Source organism: Phalacrocorax carbo, chromosome 22 (genome assembly GCF_963921805.1).
Source record: "Phalacrocorax carbo chromosome 22, bPhaCar2.1, whole genome shotgun sequence".
NCBI classification, from domain to species: domain Eukaryota; kingdom Metazoa; phylum Chordata; class Aves; order Suliformes; family Phalacrocoracidae; genus Phalacrocorax; species Phalacrocorax carbo.
In genome coordinates this window covers 6,598,666-6,621,433 of record NC_087534.1, presented here as the reverse complement: position 1 = coordinate 6,621,433, position 22,768 = coordinate 6,598,666, and the positions used below count along the sequence as shown (strand labels likewise).

Genomic DNA, 22,768 nt, shown 5'->3' with positions numbered 1-22,768 from the left:
GCCAGCCGTGGCCGTGGGGTTCAGCCGGGGTCCCCACTGCCTTGAACTGCATCCCCCAGCCCTGGGGAAGGCACCCGGCACCCATCCTGCGGGTGCAGCAGCCAGGCATGGGGCAGGCAGCTTTGCACAAACTCTTTGCAGGCTCTGATTCATATCTTCTCTTCCCTCCCCGCTCCTATTTTGGCTGAAGAACCAGCCCTGTCCCCCTTACCCATCCCGGGGGCACAGCATCCCCATCTGCGCCTCCAGGACCCCCCATCGCTCCTGTCCCTTGCTGTCCCCTCCTCTGCTGCCACTTCCAGCCTGTCACCAACTGGTTGCCAATTCCCCTCAGCAGCTGCTGGGACTCTGAGGCGAAACCATCCTTTCCTGGCCCCTTTTTGTAGCATCTGGTGCAGTTTTCCCTCGGCTCGGGGTGGGGGACACAGCAGGAGCCCTGGGACAGGCACCAGGGTGGCATGGGGCTGGCACTGAGTCCCCGCGGTGGTGTGGGGACTGCTGGCACAAGGGCTGGTGGGACGGTCAGAGTGCAGCAAGGTTGGGGGGGTCTGGGGGTGCCTGCTTGCTCCCCAGGGCTAGAGGGTGACACGTGTGTGTCGGTGGTGGCATCCCCTGGCAGTCCCATGGCCATGGGGACTGCAGCCAGGCTTTGGTGGGGACGCCGTGGGGATGACGCTGTGGGGCTGGGGCCAGGCATGGGGCTCATGGGGAGCTGGGCTGGGGGCTGGGGGTCCTCGTGCCCAGCCCGGCTGTGCCTCCATCCCCTCCAGCTCCTGGCTCTCCCACTGCAGCCCCAGACATGGTCACATCCCCTCACCCTTTGCTCCTGGGGGACACCCAGGATGTCACCCCCCCTTTCCTCTGGGAGGGACACGGGACAGAGCCTGGAGGGGCAGGGAAACGTGTGCAGGATCAGTGCCAGGACCTGTTCTACTCCCTCCTGGGAATTCGCATCACATCCCTGACTCAGTGGCTCCAAACAAGGATTTAATTTGGCAGCAGCAGGCTGGTATTGTTACAACCTGCTCAATAAACACCAATTGATCATTAAAGGCTTTATTTATGCATTTTTATTTTTTTTTTCCGCTGTAGCTCAACAGTTGTGTGGGTGATGGCAAGTGGAGGCTGGGGCAGGTCCCTGCAGGGAGGACATCTCTGCCAGGCCCGCAGCCACCAACCTTCCTCAAGCTGTATCTCACCAGATTTTAAGGCAGTCCTTCCCAGGGCTGCTGCCCCTTAAGCCCAGCCTGGATTTGACCCTGGGCTGCAGGACTGAGCTCAGGACCGCTGCTGGGCAGGGTGCTGGCAGTGCCCGTGCCTGGCGCTGGGAATGGCTGGTCTGGGAAGCACAGGTGAGCGATGCTACGGTATATTTGGGGTGTCTACCTGGGGCTCTGGTGGGTGTCAGGGGCTGTGTTTAGGGACACCCTCACCCATTTCAGGCCAATTTATGCCCCATCGGGTGCAGGTCCTCCCCATCATCCCATGAGTGCTCCCACCACACCGTGCAGGAGACGGGTGCTGCTGCCAAGTTTGGCACCCACAGAGCGCTGCTGCCCCAAACCAGCCCCTCTTTTGGGTGCACCTGCAGGAGAGATGAGGATTTTAATCTCAATATTTGGGGGGAAGGCCCAGCCCAGCAGCACCCATGGCCTGAACACAGGACTGATGCTCCCACCACCTGATGGGGTCCCCAAATGGGTTCCCACATGGGAAATGGGACTCCAGGGCTCTCCTTGTGTCCCCCTGCTCCATCTTCTCCTCCGCTGGGGGTGGATGCTGACCCCAATAATGACCCTCACCCCACTAATGACACCATCTCCCACCTCGCAGCAGCCCCAGGCCCTAATTATTTTTAATCAAGGCCCCCGCAGTGAAGGAGCTGCGTGGTGGCTGGGTCTGGGGGTCCCGCGGGGAGGCAGCACTTGCCAAACAAAGCAAACCCAGCCCTAACAAAGGGGCTTGAATTATACATGGGGCACGGGCTCGCTGCCTGCCCAGCAATTAGTGGTGGCCTCGTTAGCAGGGTTGATGGTGGGGTTAGTGTCCCCCACCCAGCAGAGGAGGGGATGGAGTGAGGGGATATGGGGAGAGCCCCCATGGGCGACCCACAGGGGCACTCCTGCAGGTGGTGGGAGCATCAGTCCTGTGTCCAGGCTATGGGGTTCCCATGTGGGGACCCCAGGAGTCCCCCCCAATCCTGCATCCAGGCCATGGGTGCTGCTGGGTTGGGTTTTCCCCAAACATTTTGATATGGAAATCCTTACCCCTCCTGCGCGTGCACCCAAAAGGGGGGTGGCTTGGGGCAGCACCCATCACTCAGCTGGCAAAGCCATCCCCTGTGGTTATGGGGGCTACAACAGGTTTTTGGGGGAAATCCCGGTTTCCCCAACGTGGGGCTGGCCCCGATGCCAGCAGAATGGGCTCGCATCCCTGTTGAATGCAGGGGACTGATGGCCGTGCCAGCCCCACTGCGGGGTTTGGGATGCTTGGGTGACATTGTCTCCGTTGCGACAGCCCAGTGTCATGCCTTGTCATTGAAGGATGTGGCCGAGGGGAGTGGGAAGGCCCCAGGGTGGGCTCTGGGATGGATCTGGGCCCAGGAGCTCCCCATCTACCACCATGCAACAAAGGGGTTCCTAAAAAGCAACCCCCAAAAACCCCTCCCAAATGCGGTGGGTATAAAAAGAGGACAAACCAATTAATAAAAGCAATTTTTATGGATGTTTAAGAAGTCTCTAATGAGCTCCCATCCGCAGCAGCTGCTAATCGCTGCATTTAATAATGCGCCGGTGGTCACGGCACGCTCTGCTAAGGCGCCTTATTAAATCCTCGCCGCGATGAATGGGAAAGGTATTGGTGAGTTTAACAGCACCGGCTCTTTCACTAAAGGAATTGTTCAAAATATTCAGGTTTCTGGTTTTACGAGAATGGCGCATCCCTTTGGATGCCTCTCCAGCTCCAGCACTCCGGTTTGCAGTCGTTCCGGGGCGCGGGTGGGTGGGGTGATGGCAGCGGTGGGCTGCTCTGGCCCTGCAGGATCACAGCCCCGGGCTGGACCATGGTCCCGTGGCCGGAGCAGTGGGGCTCCACCCCCATCCCTGGTCGCGCTGACAGTGATGGGGAGTTTAGGGAAGATGACGGGTGAGATTGTTATTAGATCCCTCAATAGATAAAGAGCAGCACTGACGATGTCCTGTGCAGACCTTTGCGAATTAAAGTCTCCCAAAAAGCATCATGGGTGCTTGGGGAAACAGCCAGGTCCCTTCCGTGCTGCTCGCTGCTGGACCCGGCTCCTTTTATATTCAGCCCATGGGAAGATGTATCCTTGCCTCGCCAGCACCCATGGGTGCCTCAAGCATCTTCTCCTTGTGGGGTGCTGGGCTGAGGGACACATCCAGCCAGGAGGAGACCCCCAAACTCTTCCAGGAGCTTGGGACCATTGTTCAATGTAGGAATATGAATAAATTCCCAATTCTCCAACAAACTCTGGCCCACGAGGGTTTCGCTCACCTGGGGCTGAGCGGGGGCATGACAGCAGGCAGCGATGCCCCTCGCCACGCCTCATGCCTGCCCAGGGGTTGGGGAATCACCCTGAGGAGAGGGAAACCCACGGGGTTTGTCATATAAATCCCTTTTGTGCTGGCAGCTACCTCCTCGCGGGCTGCTGGTCGGCTGAATCTCTTAAACCTGTGTCTCAGTGTGGTTTTATCCTGTATTTCAAGGCTAAAAAATTGGATAAGTTCTGGAAGAAACACCCACACTTGCAGGGCTCAGTGGGTGCACCCAGTCACCCCTGGGTGCCACCTCCAGGATGCAGGAGCATCCCCTCCTCCTCCAAAACAGCTCTACCCTCCTATAAAAATCAATATTTTGGGAGCCGCGCCCAGTTTTGCCTCCCCACCGGCTGCCACCGGCTGCTCCTTTCGCAGCGACATCGCTCCAAGGGATTATTTTTGCTCCCCAGCTCATTAACGGGGTTGTTACCAGGCAGATTTCCTCACCCGATTTTCTCCTTCCCAGCCTGCGGGTCGTGGGAGGAGGGACTGCCGGTTTCCATAGCAACGCGCTTGGCTTTAATCAGTATTTCTTTCCTGGGAGAACTGATTACGAAAGGTGTCACTAAATAAGTCAGTAAATTTGAATTTTTATATATATTTTTATTTATTTTTTTTTTTTTCTCCCCACTATCAGATTATATTAACAGTGTCTTTGAGGTGCTGTTTGAGATCTGGGGGAAATTACCTATTTCTTCTTGTAGATGTCAGGCTAAAGAACTTAACCAGGAGAATTAGCATTGATATTGCTTGCGGCTTAATCCTTGTCCAAATGGGCTTGGCCTCCACAGGCTGGTGGGGACATCTCGGCCAGGATCCGTCCCCTCCCACCCGGGACAGTGTCTGGTGGGTTTCTGCAAATTTTTGGAGACAGTGTTGTCCTGCTCCTCCTCTTTCCAGTGGCCTAAAGCAGCTTTTCCCAGGATCCCCCCTTGCACCAGATCTTGGCCAGATCCAAGCCTCCAGCTCCTGCTCGCTCCCCAGCCCGGTCCAGCCCTGGTGTTTGCCTGTGTTTCACCCCCAGAATTTGTTATTTAGGGGGTTAGGCTCCCTGTATCTCTCCTGGTTCCCCATCTTGTTTGCTGTTCCTGTGTGCCACCCAAATTTAAGCCCAAGATCCCCCAGATTTAAGTACCAAATCCCCCAAGTTTAAGCCCAAGGTCTCCCAAGTTTAAGCCCAAGATCCCCCAAATTTACGCCCAAGATCCCCAGACTTAAGCTGAAGATCCCCCAAATTTAAACCCAAGATTTCCCAAGTTTAAGACCAAGATCTCCCAGGTATAAAGGCAAGATCCCCCAGATTTAAGCCCTGGCTCCCCTCCCCGGGCTGGAGCGGGGCAGGATCAGTCCTCCCCTATGGCGTGTTGATGGCTCTAGCATTGCTGAGCACTGAGCTCCTGCTGGGCTATTCCTCGCCCCGTCAGCTGTGGGACAAGGGGTTGGGTGAGTGCTGGGGTCTCCAGGGTGGTGGGGGGTGTCCCCTTTGTCACTGCATCCCACGGGCAAGCGAGCACCAGAGGAGACACCGGTGATGCTCTGCCAGGGTCAGGGATGTGGCTCCACTCAGCATCTCCAGTCTCATAGGGAGAAATTCCCCTGCTCCGAGCAATTCCCCAGTCACTTGGGGTTTTTTAGGGCTTTTTGCTCCATTTTAATTAATTCTCAGCCTCTCAGTGGCCATGCACTAATGTGCTTTCTGCTGCGAGTCTCCGGCGTGATGACAAGCCGCGGCTCGTTGTGGCTAATTGAGGCGCTTGATTAATCCCAATTTTCTTCATCCGAAAGGCTGGTTGTTGAAGCCAGCTTTTGTGGGGGTATGTTGCCGAAGGTTCACAGACAGCAAGTGCCTCCAGGGCTGTGCTGGGGATCAGGGATCTGTGTCAGACCAGGGCGAGGGGTTTATCTGGGGTGGGATAGATGGGATGGGGTGGGATGGGATGGGGTGGGGTGGATGGGACAAATGAAATACATGGGATGCACAGGACGGATGGGACAGCATGAGATTGATGGATAGGAGGGATGGGATGGATGACTTGGATGGGTTGGGTGGAATGCATAGGGTGGATAGGATGGTCTGGGAGGGCACTGATAGGTTGGATGGGATGGGGTGGGGTGGGGTGGGGTGTGGGGGGGTTGGGGTGGGATAGGGTGGGATGGGATGGAAGGATGGGACAGCAGGCTCTGCTGTTCACGCTCCATCCCAGACACAAGCTGGGTTATTCGGGCATGGCACAGGGCTGTAGGGGCCCTTCACTTCCCCCTCTGCTTCCACATCGATTTGCTCCAACACAAAGGCTAACTTCCCTATTTGTGGCTGCCCAAGGCAGCGTGGGCAGGCTCTGCCCCTGGGTCCCATCGCTCCCCTGTGCCCGTTCCTCCTGCAGCCCTGTGCCGCTGGCCGTTGCCCACATCTCTTGTTTTGATTTCTCCTTGTGGCTTAACTTAGGCTAAAAGTCGTAATTCAGCAAGATTCAGCCCAAATCCCATCTCTCCATGCCAACCCAGCCGTCTCAGCCCCACACCCACAGGTTTGGAGCAGCTCTCAGCCCGGTGTCCTCAGGGCACAAACTTTATCCAGGGCTTAAGCTTCTGGTCTTCTCTGCCACCCCTCTGTGCCTCAGTTTCCCCATTAGACCTGCTCTGATGGAGTTGGTCACCCTGCCCAGGAGAACAAATGCTCCCCAGTGTGACACGGAGCAGGGCCAGGCAAGACTTCGCCTCTTTCTGGGTAGCCTGAGGCACAGCAGAGCAGTGCACAGCAGCCAGGTGTTGCAGGACCAGCCGTTCCCTGGCCACCACCGGTGGCCTTGGTGCTTCAGCCCTGGAGGTGTGAAGGCTCCTCAGCTTCACGGGAGTGAATGGCTGGGTCCCGCTGGGGTCGCAGCCCTGTGCCTCAGATTCCCCTCCACGGCACGTGCCTCCTCGGGCACCGCTGCTGTCCCTGCTGCACGTTCCCCCCCAGGAACACTGCTGGTACCTCCCTACCCCATCCCATGGGTGCCACCGCCCCAAGTCACCATCCCTGGAGGGGTTCAAAAAATGTGTAATCATGGCACTTCAGGGCCTAAAGGAGGCCTGGGGGTGTTGGGTTGGCAGTTGGACTTGATGATCTTAGAGGTCTTTTCCAACCTTGATGATTTTGTGATTCTAAGTCACAGAGTCCCAGACTGGCGGGGGCTGGAAGGGACCCCTGGAGCTCACCCCGTCCCACCCCTGCGTGAGCAGGCACCCCCAGAGCAGGGGCACAGGGCCGCGGCCAGGCGGGGGGTGAATGTCTCCAGGGAAGGGACCCCACAGCCTCTCTGGGCAGCCTGTGCCCCTGCTCTGGCACCCGCACAGGGAAGGGGTTTGTCCTCATGTTCAGGGGGAGCTTCCCGTGTTCCAGCTTGTGCCCGTGGCCCCTTGGCCTGGCGTTGGGCACCACGGAAAAGAGCCCGGCCCCATCCCCCTGACACCCGCCCTTCAGATATTGATAAGCATCGATGAGATCCCCCCTCAGCCTTCTCTTCTCCAGGCTGAACAAGCCCAGGTCTCTCAGCCTTTCCTCACAAGGGAGATGCTCCAGCCCCTGATCACCTCTGTAGCTCTCCGCTGGCCTCTCTCCAGCAGTTCCCTGCCCTTCTTGAACTGGGGGGCCCAGGACTGGCCGCAGCCCCCCAGATGTGGCCTCACTGGGGCAGAGCAGAGGGGGAGGAGAACCCCCCTCGCCCTGCTGGCCACACTCCTTTCCATGCCCCCCAGGACACCACTGGCTCCCCTGGCCTCAAGGGCTCGGTGCTGGCTCAGGGTCACCTCGCTGCCCCCCAGCACCCCCAGGGCCTTCCCAGCAGAGCCGCTCTCCAGCAGGTCCCCCCCAGCCTGTGCTGGTGCGGGGGGCTGTTCCTCCCCAGGGGCAGGACCCTGCACTGGCTCCTGTTGAATTCCCTGAGGCTCCCCCGGGCCCAGCTCTCCAGCCTGCCCAGCCCTCGCTGGGTGCCAGCACAGCCCTCCGGCACATCAGCCGCTCCTCCCGGCTTGGGATCGTCAGCGAACTCGCTGAGGGGACGCTCTGTCCCTTCATACAGGCCACTGATAAATATATGGAACAGGGCTGGACCCAGCACAGACCCCTGGGGAACACCACTAGTTATGGGCCTCCCCACCAAGGAGACCCCTGTGTCATGGGTTGTTTCAAGGTCATTTGCAAGGTCAGGCTGGGTGGCTGCAGAGCATCACAAGCTCAGGGTTAACAGGATCACCCTGGCTCCCTTCTGCAGGGACACTTAAATGGGTTTGGAGCAATTCCCAAGGGGATGGAGCGATTCCCCATGGGACTAAAGTGGGAGGGCATCGCTCTGGAGCCAAAACATCTGATGGGCGAGACGGGGAATTGAGCTGCTTTGACTTCCTCGGCTTTCCCGCAGCGTGGAAATGTTTCCTTGCTGGGAGGCGAGAGAAAGAAAAAAGTCTTGTCTCAGCATTTAAAGGACGGTGCAAATAATAGATGTAATCTCGTATTAAAGTTAAATAGATGTAATATTGTATTAGAGTTAAGCGAGCCTGCTCACGGGGGAAATCTGAAATTTGTGATGTTTGCTGGAGAAAAAACCTATCAAAATTCCCCTGGGGGTAATGACCCCCTGTGGGTCCTCGCTGGAGACACTGGAGCTGGCGAGAGCCAAATCCACCCAAAACCCGTAGGTTTGGGAGCCGACGGGCCCAGCGGTGCCTCAGGGCTTTGTGTTAGGGGGATAAATCAGGAGGAGCTGGGGGTGGTGATGAAGGATCCCACTCCGTGGCGGACGCCCACTGCCCCAGGTTTTAGCGTTCCCGGCATCTGAGAGCACTGCAAAGGTGTGGGGGTGTCTCCCCGTGCCGCGCCTCAGTTTCCCTTCCCCATGATGGAGCCAGAACAGGACAGGGCTGGGTTTAGTCTGCCCTGTTCAAAGGGCACTTTGCAACCCTTGAACTACATGTAGGGGATATATTATTACTACTATTATCATTATTATTGTTATTATTATCATTATCATCATCATTATTATTATTATCATTACAGCTGTTAGCCACCCCAATGCTGCATTTCCCAGCCCTCATGGTTGGGAACCCCCCCGGGACGGATGGAACCAGGAGCAAGGATCTGGGGTGTAGGGCTTGGAGGGCACCTGGCCGTATGGGTACTGGGGTCTCCCGGGGGTGCTGGGGACAGGTGCAATGGGTGAGCTGGCACCCAGGGACGCAGCCCACCCCAGGGCCGTATCCAGCCCATGGAGCAGGTTGCCGGCGGCGGGCTCCCGGGGCGCAGCGTCTAGACAAGTGCATCCAGCCGGGGCTGCCGCTGTGTTCCCATGGCAACGCTGCCGGATGTGGCGAAACGAAATAAATAACCGGGAACGGAGGGGGGGAAAAATAGGTGAGAGGAAGGAAAGCCTGTTGGATGGGTGGTGGGTGCTGGGTGGGTGATGGGGAGCCGTGGTGGGGCTCTGCCTGTGCCCCCAGCATCCGCACCTGCATCCCGGACATCTGGGATGCTTGAGCCATGTGCCAGGAGCTCCTATATTGAGCGATGCCGGCACTGGGGGGCAGAAAGCAGCTGCACAGAGCCCAGGAGCCCCCCAAAACCCACTGGCATCAACAAGGAGTCGCAACAGCTGGGGGAAGACCCAATTTGTGCCTCTTTTACCCCATTTTTTGCTCCTGCCATGTTTTGCAATGGGGCTGCTCAGTTCAGGAGCATCTTCTCAGCCAGGGGCCGCATCCTGCTCATCACCACCCAGTACCGGGGAGCAATCAAGGCTCCAGCGCCTTTAATTTTTTTTTCCTCTGCGATTTCATGATGACTTTTGCAAGTTGGAAGTAGGTCAAGAACTTGTTTCCAAGTCATTAAATGAAGTCCCTGGGTTCACAGCGGTGTTTGCACCTTCTTAATAGTCAATTCGCTCGCTTGCCGTTCATTTAAGTCGCAGCCAATTTCCCTAAGTGGAGATGGGCGGCTTGGGGGGACTGTACGATGAAAATGCCTCTGACGGTTCTTTGGGCTCCCCAGGAGCAGGGCGAGGGCACTGCAAGAGTGAAAATCAGCAAAATGCCTTAAAGTGCCTCAAAAAGAGGGGTTGTGGGACGTGGGTGAGCCTGCACGGGAGTGCTGTGGGGGCTCAGGGTGGGGATGCGGGGCCCTGTAGCATCCTTTCGTTGTGAACGGGGCTGGGAGTGGGCTTTGCTTTTCCTCCTGGGGATGGGGGCAGGATCCAGTTGGAGCCTGGGAGCCCCGTGCGCTTCATTAGTCCCAATGACGCTCCATCTGCTGCGGGAAGTGTCCCTTATGGGGACTGACAGCATCAGGCATCCCACTAGTGGGCCAGATCCTGCCCTGTAGCTCTGCCTGGAGGCTGTCTTCTCCCTAAACCCCAATAATTTTTGCCCAAAACTCCTAGAAATGGGGCATTTCTGCCCCAAACATCCAGGACAAACTCAGTGGCAGGGGAGCGATGCTCCCACAGCATCTTTGGATGCAGCACAGAGCAGAATTCAAGGTGGAATAAAACCCCAAATCTCTTCAAAATGCAGTGAAATGAAAAGTTAAATCCCTAGCGAGCCCCAGGCATATGGTGTGCGGGAGGAAATCACCCGGCTGAAGGATAATAACCCATCAGGGGGTACCGAAGCCCCGCTCGGCTCCTGCCACGCCACGGCGCGGCGGGGAGGGCAGAGGGTTTATTTGAGCCTGATGCACAGATGCTGCTGCTGAGATGAAGGGCAGCAGGCAGCCGGGAGGAGCGTCCTGCCTGCGCTGCCTGCTCCGGCCTCGCCAACACCGACAACAAACGCAGCTGCATTGTCAGGGCTTTTCAGCCTTTAGGGAGAATATTTGCAGGGGGAGGAAATTCTTTTTTTCTGGGATGGAACCTCTTCCTATCTATTTTTTTCCCCTTTCTGGGAAAAATCAGGTGGGAGGAAATACCCCTTTTCCTGCCTGCATGGCTTGGTGAAGACCCTCAGGAGGGCGATGGGCAGGTTTGCTTCTGCCTGCAAATGTCAGAGCCACATCCTTGGGGAGCTGGCAAAAGGAAAGCTGCACTTTTGGTGATGGGGAAAAAAAAAATCCCCTAAAAATCCCCTTTTCCCCAACCTCTATCCCTGAGGGGAGCTTCTGGCTCCTGGTGCATCAAACCCCGCCAAATTCTGGTGCAAGACCCCGTGTGCTCAGGGATGTTGGGTGCACCTCTTTGGTGGTTGAGAATCCTCCTGTTGTGGGGTGTCCCATTTGTGGGTTCACCCCTCTGCCCCCTCTGAACCCACGGCCAGGTCCCCAGGGGCTCCCGGAGTCCTGTACCCCGGCCGGCAGCGGGTGCGGGGCCTGGGTGCTTCCTGCTCTGCTGAAAGTTGTGTTCTTGGGAATTGTCATGGGGTGTGGGGTACTGCCATATACCCACGTGTGACGGGCACCCGACACACGTGTGATGCCCTCGTGTCCCATTGTGGTGCAAGCAGGGCCAGTGGGATGCTGGGGAGGGGGCGGTGAGGACAGGGCTGGGGGTGTAGGGGAGACCCCGAGCTCCACGATTCAACAGCCCTGCTGCCGGTGAGGTGGGTGCAGTGTGCAGGCAGGCCGTGGGTGCAGGCAGATGGTGCAGGCAGGCTGTGCAGGCAGATGGTGCAGGCAGGCCGTGTGTGCAGGCAGACGGTGCAGGCAGGCTGTGTGTGCAGGCAGGCTGTGTGTGCAGGCAGACGGTGCAGGCAGGCCGTGTGTGCAGGCAGGCTGTGCAGGCAGGCGGTGCAGGCAGGCTGTGCAGGCAGGCTGTGTGTGCAGGCAGATGGTGCAGGCAGGCCGTGTGTGCAGGCAGGCTGTGTGTGCAGGCAGATGGTGCAGGCAGGCTGTGCAGGCAGGCTGTGTGTGCAGGCAGACGGTGCAGGCAGGCCGTGTGTGCAGGCAGGCTGTGTGTGCAGGCAGGCTGTGTGTGCAGGCAGATGGTGCAGGCAGGCCGTGTGTGCAGGCAGGCTGTGCAGGCAGGCTGTGTGTGCAGGCAGATGGTGCAGGCAGGCTGTGTGTGCAGGCAGGCTGTGCAGGCAGGCTGTGTGTGCAGGCAGATGGTGCAGGCAGGCCGTGTGTGCAGGCAGGCTGTGCAGGCAGGCTGTGTGTGCAGGCAGATGGTGCAGGCAGGCTGTGCAGGCAGGCTGTGTGTGCAGGCAGGCTGTGTGTGCAGGCAGACGGTGCAGGCAGGCCGTGTGTGCAGGCAGGCTGTGCAGGCAGGCTGTGTGTGCAGGCAGATGGTGCAGGCAGGCCGTGTGTGCAGGCAGGCTGTGCAGGCAGGCTGTGTGTGCAGGCAGGCTGTGTGTGCAGGCAGATGGTGCAGGCAGGCCATGTGTGCAGGCAGGCTGTGTGTGCAGGCAGGCTGTGCAGGCAGGCCGTGTGTGCAGGCAGGCTGTGTGTGCAGGCAGATGGTGCAGGCAGGCCGTGTGTGCAGGCAGGCTGTGCAGGCAGGCTGTGTGTGCAGGCAGGCTGTGTGTGCAGGCAGATGGTGCAGGCAGGCCGTGTGTGCAGGCAGGCTGTGCAGGCAGGCTGTGTGTGCAGGCAGATGGTGCAGGCAGGCTGTGTGTGCAGGCAGATGGTGCAGGCAGGCTGTGCAGGCAGGCTGTGTGTGCAGGCAGGCCGTGTGTGCAGGCAGACGGTGCAGGCAGGCTGTGCAGGCAGGCCGTGTGTGCAGGCAGGCTGTGCAGGCAGGCTGTGTGTGCAGGCAGACGGTGCAGGCAGGCCGTGGGTGCAGGCAGGCTGTGTGTGCAGGCAGACGGTGCAGGCAGGCCGTGTGTGCAGGCAGGCTGTGCAGGCAGGCTGTGTGTGCAGGCAGATGGTGCAGGCAGGCCGTGTGTGCAGGCAGGCTGTGCAGGCAGGCCGTGTGTGCAGGCAGGCTGTGTGTGCAGGCAGACGGTGCAGGCAGGCTGTGTGTGCAGGCAGGCTGTGCAGGCAGGCTGTGTGTGCAGGCAGATGGTGCAGGCAGGCTGTGTGTGCAGGCAGGCTGTGCAGGCAGGCCGTGTGTGCAGGCAGGCTGTGTGTGCAGGCAGACGGTGCAGGCAGGCTGTGTGTGCAGGCAGGCTGTGTGTGCAGGCAGGCTGTGCAGGCAGGCCGTGTGTGCAGGCAGGCTGTGTGTGCAGGCAGGCTGTGCAGGCAGGCCATGTGTGCAGGCAGGCGGTGCAGGCAGGCCATGTGTGCAGGCAGGCGGTGCAGGCAGGCCGTGTGTGCAGGCAGGCTGTGTGTGCAGGCAGGCTGTGCAGGCAGGCCATGTGTGCAGGCAGGCGGTGCAGGCAGGCCGTGTGTGCAGGCAGGCTGTGTGTGCAGGCAGGCTGTGCAGGCAGGCCATGTGTGCAGGCAGGCGGTGCAGGCAGGCCGTGTGTGCAGGCAGGCCGTGTGTGCAGGCAGGCTGTGTGTGCAGGCAGGCTGTGTGTGCAGGCAGGCTGTGTGTGCAGGCAGGCTGTGCAGGCAGGCCGTGTGTGCAGGCAGGCTGTGTGTGCAGGCAGGCCGTGTGTGCAGGCAGGCCGTGTGTGCAGGCAGGCTGTGTGTGCAGGCAGGCTGTGCAGGCAGGCTGTGTGTGCAGGCAGGCTGTGTGTGCAGGCAGGCCGTGTGTGCAGGCAGGCTGTGTGTGCAGGCAGATGGTGCAGGCAGGCCATGTGTGCAGGCAGGCGGTGCAGGCAGGCTGTGCAGGCAGGCTGTGTGTGCAGGCAGGCTGTGCAGGCAGGCCATGTGTGCAGGCAGGCTGTGCAGGCAGGCTGTGCAGGCCATGTGTGCATGCCCACGTGCTGCCTCCTCCTGCCGCTGGCTCTGTTGCCCACCGCAGCACACGCAGCCCACGGGCTCTGGTCGGCCGCTGCTCCCCATCCTCAGCCAGCGTTTCTGATGCTGCTGGATCTCCCGGACTCAGCCTGAGCCTGGGAATCCCAACCCCGGCTCACCCCAAGGGAACCTGGTCCCTCATCCCACCAGAGCATCTCACACCCCGCGTCCCCAAGCATAGAGGGTCTTGCCCCAGATTTTGGGGGGTTTCACCACGCAGCTCCCCCTGGCCAGCCCCAGAGGTGGAGGTTGGGGAAAAGGGAATTTTTAAGAGATTTCGCTCCCCCCCATCACTGAAACCGTAGTGTTTCTGCTGCCGGCTCCCTGGGATGTGGCTCTGACATTTGCAGGCAGGAGCAAACCTGCCTATTGCCCTTCCGAGGGTTTTAATAATCCACATGGGCAGAGGAAGGGGATTTTTCTGAGAACGCGGGAAAAAATAGATGGGAAGAGTTTCTATCCCAGAAAAAAGGGATGTTCCCCACACAGAAAGTGTTTTACCCAAGTACTAAGACTGTGCAAACCCCTTATTCTGCCCCAAAACAGCCCAGCTAAAGCGGCAGCGAGTGGGGGGAGCCCAGGACGGGGAAGGGCTCGTGGTGGCCTGGCCAATGCTGTCCCCACTGGCAGAGGGATGGGGTGACCGGTGTCACCTTGTGCGAATTAACAGGGCTGGACCCCATGTCACCCGGCGCCCCCCCGCCCTCATGTCACCGCTGCCCCAGGTGCTCTGGATGCCTGGATTCCCCCTCGGGAATGTCGGGGACAGGGGGCTTTTATTTAAAAGCGATTAAATACATAATCACATACCCAGAAAAATCATTACCTGGGCATGGGGGGTGTGGCACGGCTTGAGATGCAGCTGGGGGACGGAGGGGGGCCGCTGCCTCGTGTCCCCAGGCATGACTCCCTGCCTGCTGCGCCCTGGGGTGCTGGTGCACCCCAGGGTGATGGCCGGGGGGCTTCGGGCTGGGTGAGGGCACAGCAAGGAGCAGGGACGTCCCCAGAGCATCACCCAGCACGCAACCGTAGGGCTCTGCAGCTTTGGGGGTGCTCAGGGAGAGACGGGAGGGACCGGCCATGAGTGGGCAGGATGGAGGGACCACCCCCGTCCCCAGCTCCATCAGGAGGTGATGCTCCCCGAGCACCGGAGCAATCTGCCATCTCTTTCCATCCATTAATTATCGAGGCTTTAAGGATGCAATAATATATTTATGCATCTGTCTCAGCAAATGTGTCATCCCCATCACAGCCGAGGTGAGAGGATGGAGCACAGGTGGGGGGCAGCGCCGCCTCCCCCACAGAGCCCAGGGGGGCCAGGGGCCACAGCCAGCGTCCTTGCCCCGGGCCCTGGTGACACGAGCGTCACCTCCCCGGGGCGCTGCAGGAGGAGGGTATGGATAAATCGTCCCTGTGATTGCCAGGACTGCGGAGCGCCCGGACACGTGTGCCCCAGGGTCACTCGTGTCCACAGGTGGCCGTGTCCTCACGTCCCTTCGGGTTTGGTGGTAATTAAGTGCGTTTTGGAGAAGTCTCTAAGAGCCATCGGGTGTGACAGATATCACAGAGGTTCTGCTGCCAAATCCTGCTTCCTTCAGCATCCATAAATCCCAGGCAGGGTCATGGGGTGGGGGGGCCGTCATGGCTCCAGTCTGTCCCCAGTGAGGACAGCAGGACGAGGGATGGCCCCGGGTGGCACGAAGACCTCATGGCCACCATGCAGACATGGTGTCCATCTTGCTGGGCAGATGGAGATCTTGGTCCCACAGGCAGCCTGTCCACTGCTGTGTTACTGAGCAGGGCAGGGTTGGTTTTATCTCAGAAATCCAGGGTAGGATGCAATAAGAGCCCCCCCTCCGACATCCTTGTCTCTATATTGGAAAGATGTGGGTTTGATGGGACTGATAGAAGGATAAGGAATTTGCTGGATGGCCATGTCCAAAGAGTTGCAGTCAACAGTTCGATGTCCAAATGGAGATGGGTAACGAGTGGTGTCCCTTATGGGTCCATACTGGGACCAACACTATTTAATATCTTCATCAGTGGCATAGACAGTGGGATCAAGTGCACCCTCAGCAAGTCTGCAGATGACACCAGGCTGGGTGGGGCGGTTGATGCGGAGGGATGCCATCCAGAGGGTTCTGGACAGGCTGAAGGAGTGGGTTGAGGTTCAGCCAGGTCAAATGCAAGGTCCTGCACCTCGGACAGGGCAATCCCCAGTACCAGTACAGACTGGGGGATGAAGGGACTGAAAGCAGCCCTGTGGAGAAGGACTTGGGGGTACTGGTGGATGAAAAGCCGGACATGAGCCGGCAATGTGCGCTCACAGCCCAGAAAGCCAACTGTCTGCACCCCCAGCAGCGTGGGCAGCAGGGTGAGGGAGGGGATTCTGCCCCTCTGCTCCGCTCTGGTGAGACCCCCCTGCAGCGCCGCCTCCAGCTCTGGGGACACCAGTACAAGAAAGATATGGACCTGTTTAAGCAGGTCCAGAGGAGGCCACAGAAATGGTCCAGAGGGTCGGAACACCTCTCCTATGGAGAAAGGCTGAGAGACCTGGGGTCATTCAGCCTGGAGAAGAGAAGGCTCTGGGCAGACCTTCTTGTGGCCTTTCAATATATAAAGGGGGCTTACAAGAAAGATGGAGAGAGAGTTTTACCAGGGCCTGTAGTGACAAGACACTGGGCAATGGTTTAAAACTGAAGGAGGGTAGGGTTAGATTGGACATAGGGAAGAAATGGCATGCAGTGATGGTGGTGGGACACTGGAAGAGGTTGCCCAGAGAAGCTGTGGACGCCCCATCCTTGGAAGTGTTCAAGGTCAGGTTGGATGGGGCTTTGAGCAACCTCAAAGATGCTCAAAAGGTTTCTGTGCTCATGGCGGGGGAGTGGATTAGATGGTCTTTGAAGGTCCCTTCCAACGCAAACCATTCTGTGATTCTAGACTGGAAGTGTTCCAGGTCATGTTGGGTGGGGTTTTGAGCAACCTGATCTAGTGGAAGTTGTCCCTACCCAGGGCAGGGGGGTGGGACTAGATGGATCTTTGAAGGTCCCTCCAGCCGAACCCATCCTGTGATTCTCTGATTCTGTGAGGGCAAAAATGGCAGCTGCTGGGCAAGAAGATTTCTGTTTTAACACTACAGCGTGGAGGGTTGGGGATGCTCTTCTGGCAGCCTGACGCTGCCCAGCTTGGTCGCAGGAGGGATTTCCAGTCTCTAAATATCAAATCTGGTGTGGATGGGACATGGGGGAAGGTGCTCCCTGGTGTCTGCGCAATCCTCCTGGCACAGCTGGAGTGGCTGTCATCTCTCCCGTCCTTGTCATGGGGATTAAAAAGGACAGGGAAAACCTCACAGAGTAACGGGATGGGTCCAAGGAAGGTGAAGGAGCCATAACCAAGGGGTGATTCAGGGGCAGGCGAGCTCCTTCCCACTTGAATTTGCTGCCAACACCTCTAAAAAAATCCCATTTTCCTCCAGCTCTGCCTCACTGGTTCCGCCTGCCCAGAGCCCCAGGGCTGAGCCCCGGTGGCTCCCTGTCCCCAAGGGGCTGCGTACATGTCCCCGCTTGCCACCGCCCTCCCTGGGGACTCCCACGCGCTGATGGAGCCCGGTCCCCGCGTCTCGCCTGCTTCGATTTCTTGATTAAAATAAAATCATTGCAGGCAACATGTTTCAATTAGCAGGACCCTGGCGCGTGCCTGCCCCCAACTAATTGATACGATTTGCTGCAAAGGGAACTTTTGGAGCCAATCGATAAACTAGAGAGTGTTTAATTAAGAGGGAGCCCTAAAACTCGTTGCATCGATCGGCTGCAGGTTTATCTTAATTAGCAGCAGGATGTTGTGTGGTTCCCGGCCCCGCACCCCCAGGAGCATCACGGCTTTGACGGCGGAGCAGCAGCAAGAGCTGAAAGGGGAGAAATGAGGGTGGGTTGTTAATGGGGCTGCTATTAGCATGGGAAATACCCCTTACAGGAGGAGGACAGTCTGGGGAGGATGCTCTGAGGTCCACAAATCACCTGGGTTTGTGGGGGGGTTGGATGTTGCTGGTCCCCAAGTTGCACAGAGGTTTCTTGCGGAGCACGCTGAGAGCTTGCAGAGCCCTTGCCATGCTTGCAGGTGACACCGAGCCCCACGGCTGGGCTTGCTCGCTGTTCTTGCTTCATTTAGGGCCACTGTTGACCAATGGCTGCTGGTGGCTGCATGAAAAGCCTGGGTGTCTTGAAGTTTGCTGCTGGGGGACATCTCACACCCAAAGGATAAGGCAAAGATGCTCTGGGTGCTGCACCAGCCTGGGGTCCACAGCAAGTGAGCAACGAGAAGTGCTTGGAGCATCTGTCTGAGCTGGAGAAGGTGCTCGCTCAGCCCTGCCACGTCCCGTGCGAGGATTGCCAACCCTGTGCCACCCACTCCCCCCGGAGCGTGGCCGTACCTCGGTTTCCCCCCTTGTGAAACCGGGCGTCAGGCTGCTGAGCTGCCCTTGGGATGCCCTTGGCGCTTTGCAGTGGCAAGTGCCGGGGACCTGCAGCCACAGACTCGCTGCGTTTGGGCTGTGTCTCCGGATTTTCCTTAACCTTAAGCAGGATCTGATGAGGCTGAAAAAAACCAAGATTTGCAGATTTGCTTTTCGCATGGAGGGAATAAGCTGAAATAACGGTGCACACAAAGCAGCCTTTCACCTGCCAGGGCGGCTCCAGCAAAGCTTTTTGGTGCAATTAGCAGCCCTTGCTCATCTGCGGGGAGACTGTGGTGTTTGCCACTAATAGTGCCTCTCCTTGGGATGAAGAAGGATTCGGTTTGACCAGGCTTTTCCCAGCTCCTCCTCCTTCAGCCTGTCCTGGCTTCATGGGCTGGAATAAAGGAGCCATGTGGGTGCAAGCCCATTGCTCCAACCTGATGTGATGTTCTCAGAGACTCTTCCCAGCCCCATCCCTTGACTCAGAGACTCACTTGTACCCAAAACTCACAGCCTTCGCATCCTGCTCCTGCTAAGCAGCTCTGTCAACAGCCACCAGATCAATGGATGGCTATAAAACCCTGAGCATGGCTGTCCTTGTATCATTTATTATTTACATTCCTCAATTTAAAAGATTTACGGCCCGGTTGTAAGTATTTCCAAAGGCTGTTTCCTCAGAGAGTTTAAATAGCGTGGAAGTGAATTAAGCCTCAGCGCAAACAGCCTTGGTCCCGGCCCTGCAGATCCAGGGGCTGCCCGGCCTCGGCTGCTCCATAGCTTTGCATCACCTTTAATTGAAACGGGGATCCTGCTGGCACAGATCCAGCAGATCCTATCCCGGGGGTAGGGTAGAGGATGGGATACCACGGTCCTCGGCTCTGCCTTTGACCTTCCTCCCACTGGCGGGATGGAGCTGGGCTAAAATAGGCATGAATTAGAGCCCTCGCTAAGCCAGTTTTCAACGAGTGCACGATGCTTTATGGATAGGGAAACTGAGGCACAGCTGGCAGTTGCACACACAGATGCATTAGCCATGCCTCATCCTCGTGAAACACTTAGGGAAGGACTTTTGCCACCTCATTTATTTCTGCCCTATAATCAGGATGCATTAAGTTGGGCTGGACGGGCAGGGATGCTGCGGGGCCCTGGGTCAGCCCCGTGGCCATAACCCCCAGGGGAGCTTCAGGGAGTGCCGGGATGCAGCTCCCCTTAATCCAGGGCACTGGAGGAAGATGGAGGTGAGTGGAGAGGGGGATTTAAAGCCCATTTTCTCCTGCAATTGGCAGGATAAACTCTCACTTCTCTGCCAGGATGACAGTCATTACGTGCAGAAGGGAAACTGAGGCACAGTGCTGCAGGGAGGACTTAGGGCCCCGGAGCTCACAGGGTTTATTGGGCAAATCTGGGGCATCTCAAACAGTGCTGGGCTGTCAAAAAGATAAATGTAAAGAGGTCTTTTGTTTTGCAAGGCTGCTGGAGACACATGTCACTGCAGCCCTGTCCCCGTGTCCTCGGGGACTGCAGCATCTGACGCACCCCGAAGTTCCCTAAAAGTTCTCTATAAAACCACAGTCTCATCAAATCTCCATTTTTAACTTAAAGCCATCAGCAAATGCTCCAGTGCTCCCACTTCACCTTTGCTACCACCTTTCTTTAAGCTAATCCTGTAATTAAGAGTAATAGACCCTGAGCCAGTAGCAAATAGAGCCATAAATAAGCACTGGGATAACAGGCAGATCACACCAGCTACCATCTCTGATTTTACATGCCGTGCAATTTTTTAAGCTGCATCACATCCTTATTTACGGATTACAAAAGATAATGGTGATCAAAACCCAATGGCGTTAAATAGGGGAAGGCAGGCAACAAGCCAGGGTGGCCAGAAAAATCACTTGCAAAATACCAGGGGACCCTGTGCATGACCTGAGCAGGAGGTTTTCCCTGGATAAACCGAGCTTAGGAATAAACCCAGCCTGGGGGCTGATTTTTAGCAGTGCCTGAGACCTGGGTGATGGGGAAACTGAGGCACAAAGGGGGCTGGTGGGGCAACAAGCTGACATCTCCCTGCTCCCCTTCTCAGCTCCAGTTATTCCCAATAACCCCTCGCTCGCTGCCATGCCTTCACCCACCGCTGGCTGATGCATCACAGAGACATTTCAGCCTATTGCAACTAATTATCCATGGGACTTCCCATTAATTACCGGCCACTCTTTGCCTTTAGCATCCCAGGAGCTGCTGCAGTGACTGATGCCCTGCTTTAATACCTGCAACCCCTCCTTTGCTCTGTTGCAGGTAGCGGCGCTGGAGAGGCAGATCTTTGATTTCCTGGGCTACCAGTGGGCACCCATCCTGGCTAACTTTTTACACATCATGGCTGTTATTTTGGGTATTTTTGGGACCATCCAGTACAGATCCAAATACCTCATGATGGTAGGTACCACCGCGGATGTCGCTCCCCGCACCCAGGTGCAGCATCGTGACGCCCGGGGTTGGCTCAGCCCCAGGTCCCCTCCCGTATCCAAACCCAAATCCCTGCGGATCTGGCGGGATCCAGCGGGCGGGGCGGCGGGGGGATGGACCAGGGGATGCCCGTTCGGCATGGCATGCCCTGACCAGCTCTCTTCTCACAGTACGCGGTGTGGCTGGTGCTGTGGGTCGGCTGGAACGCCTTCATCATCTGCTTCTACCTGGAGGTCGGACGCTTGTCGCAGGTATCACCCCCCACCTGCCTCCTCTCCCTCCCTCCAACCTCCTCCCCTCCCTCCCTCTTCCCTCCATCTTTCCATCCTCTTGCTCTCCTGCCGCTTGCTCTCTTTATTCCCCTGCCTGACATCTCTACCCCCCAAAAAGGGACCCAGAGCTCGTGGGTACCCACACCCTGGTGGCAAAGCACCCACCTGGGTGCTGGGGGTGCCTCCCCAGGGGCCCCTGGCTGCAGCACGAAGCACCCAGGCGTGCGTGGGACAGACAGACAGACTGTTCAGGCCAAGGTGGCAGTGTGGGGGAGGCTTTGAAGAGGGAGTGTAAAATTAATGAGGCTGATGAGTTGGGAATTGCAGGGATCTCATTAATCACCAGCGGGCCCTTGGCACTACTGGGTTTTATGGGGTGCAGAAATTGGACGGCGCCATTTCCTAACGTGCTGGCAAAGAGATAAAGGGGAGAAGAGACATGGGAACTGGGAATGAGCAATGACAGGAAGGTTTGGGGCACGGTCTCCAGCAGCTCGGCTCGCGGTGCAGGCAGGGGTAGGCAAGGCAGGGGGATGGGGGATCTCCTGGGGCTCTGCAAAGTGCTGCTCAGCCCCAGAGCACCCAGCAGTGGCACGGGAGCAGCTGGACATCATTAACGGCTTTGAAAACTCATCCTGGTTGTGATGGGGGTGAGGATGTGAGTCAGGCTATGTTTCTCTGTGTCTCTCCATCCCACTCTGGGCTGCTAAATTATAGCTCTCATACAAAAAAGAGCAAAACTGAAAGTAGTGCTGATGCATCACTAGATGGTTTGAGCATCCTCAGCCCACGGTCGGGGTACCTGTGCTGAGGATGTGCCTGCTCCGGCATCCTGCTCCCGGCTCTGAGGATGCTGTTCCCTGCACTGTGTGCAGGGCATCACAGACGGCTCAGGGAAACAGGCTCTGCTCGCTCCGTGGCTGCCCATGGCGGGGAAAAGGGCTGCTTGCAGGGTTTGCAAGGGCAAAGCCACCTTCCCATGTTGCTACAGGTCCTTTGAGGCTCTACTAAAAAGCTGAAATGCTGGATACGTGCAGCAGGCACGGAGGATGAAATAGGGGGGAGAATTTGCTCCCACCAAGTGTTTTCAGTGGAAATCCCCAATTTCTCCGTGATGCTGCAATTCCAGAACACCCCCTCTTTGTGCTTCCCAGCACCTAAACCCACATCCTTTGGTTTTAGAAACTGAAACACACTTTCTTTCTATTTTTTCCATCCCCAGCCACAACAAACTTTTAATCCCAGATCGGTGATTTTCTACAAGGGATGCTCAGCGGGTTTCCCAGCCCCCTGCAGACCCAAGGGCTGGCTGTGCAGAGAGGGGCTGGGAGGACCCTCTGTGGGATGGGTGCTCACCCACCCATGCCAGCAGGGCCCCACTCTGTGATGGCTGTCGCCCAGTCATGCTGGGGGGGCCTCCACCATGCAGTGGGTGCTCGCTCAGCCATGCCAGGAGGACCCTCCATGGGGTGGGTGCTCACCCAGCCGTGCCGCTGCTGCCTGCAGGAGCCCTGCACTGGGGCTGCGTCCCCACCTGCGCAGCCCCCATCGCCTTGCCTGACCCACGGGCAGGGATATCAGCATTAACCATGCCACGGTGCCTCCTGGGATCGAGCCAGGGAGCTTAGCCTTGCACGAGCCTGCTATGTGGATGGCACAGGCAGGGGCTGGGGGATTAGCCCTGTGTCTTATCTGACCCCAGTGACAGCCCACAGCCGTGCCTTGCAGCAGGGAGGCTGCTGCCTACTGCCCTGCCACTTAAAAGCTGCTGGAGGTGAAACAGGGAGAGCCCCAAAGCCCCATAATGGGCTTACGAGGAGGGGACATGTGTGAGCAGGGCCCCTGCAAGGCTCTGAGGGGATGGGGGATGGCACTCTGAAACCCTCTCTGCTCTGTATCTCTGGACCACGCTGGCGAGGTGATCCCATATTCCCGTCTTTTGGATGGCTGGATGTAGCCAGCAGCATCACAAGCGGCTGCCTCCCTGTCTCAAGGCCAAGGTGCCGCGTTGGTGACCGCTCTGTGACATCCAGGGTGTCACCTGGTCATCGTGGCACACCTGGATGCTGCTTGACCAAATGGTCCGTGACACTGGCGTGGGAGGAAGCCACAAACCCAGGGGACGCTGGCTGCAGTTTAGGGAGATGTGGGGGTTCATCAGCCACACTGCATTAACCTGGTCCGCGTCTCGTGGAGCACCCTCGGGTTGGAAAAGCCCATT

At 57.9% G+C, this 22,768-nt stretch overlaps 1 protein-coding gene across 1 annotated transcript in view; it reads left to right on the top strand.

Annotated features, from left to right (window-relative positions):
* NKAIN1 (sodium/potassium transporting ATPase interacting 1) overlaps positions 1-22,768 on the top strand; it is a 41,748-nt gene that overhangs the window by 10,139 nt on the left and 8,841 nt on the right. Inside the window, exons 3-4 of the mRNA XM_064471614.1 lie at positions 20,108-20,245; positions 20,446-20,526. Coding sequence (XP_064327684.1) covers positions 20,108-20,245; positions 20,446-20,526 — 219 coding nt within the window. The remainder of the gene's footprint in view (positions 1-20,107; positions 20,246-20,445; positions 20,527-22,768) is intronic.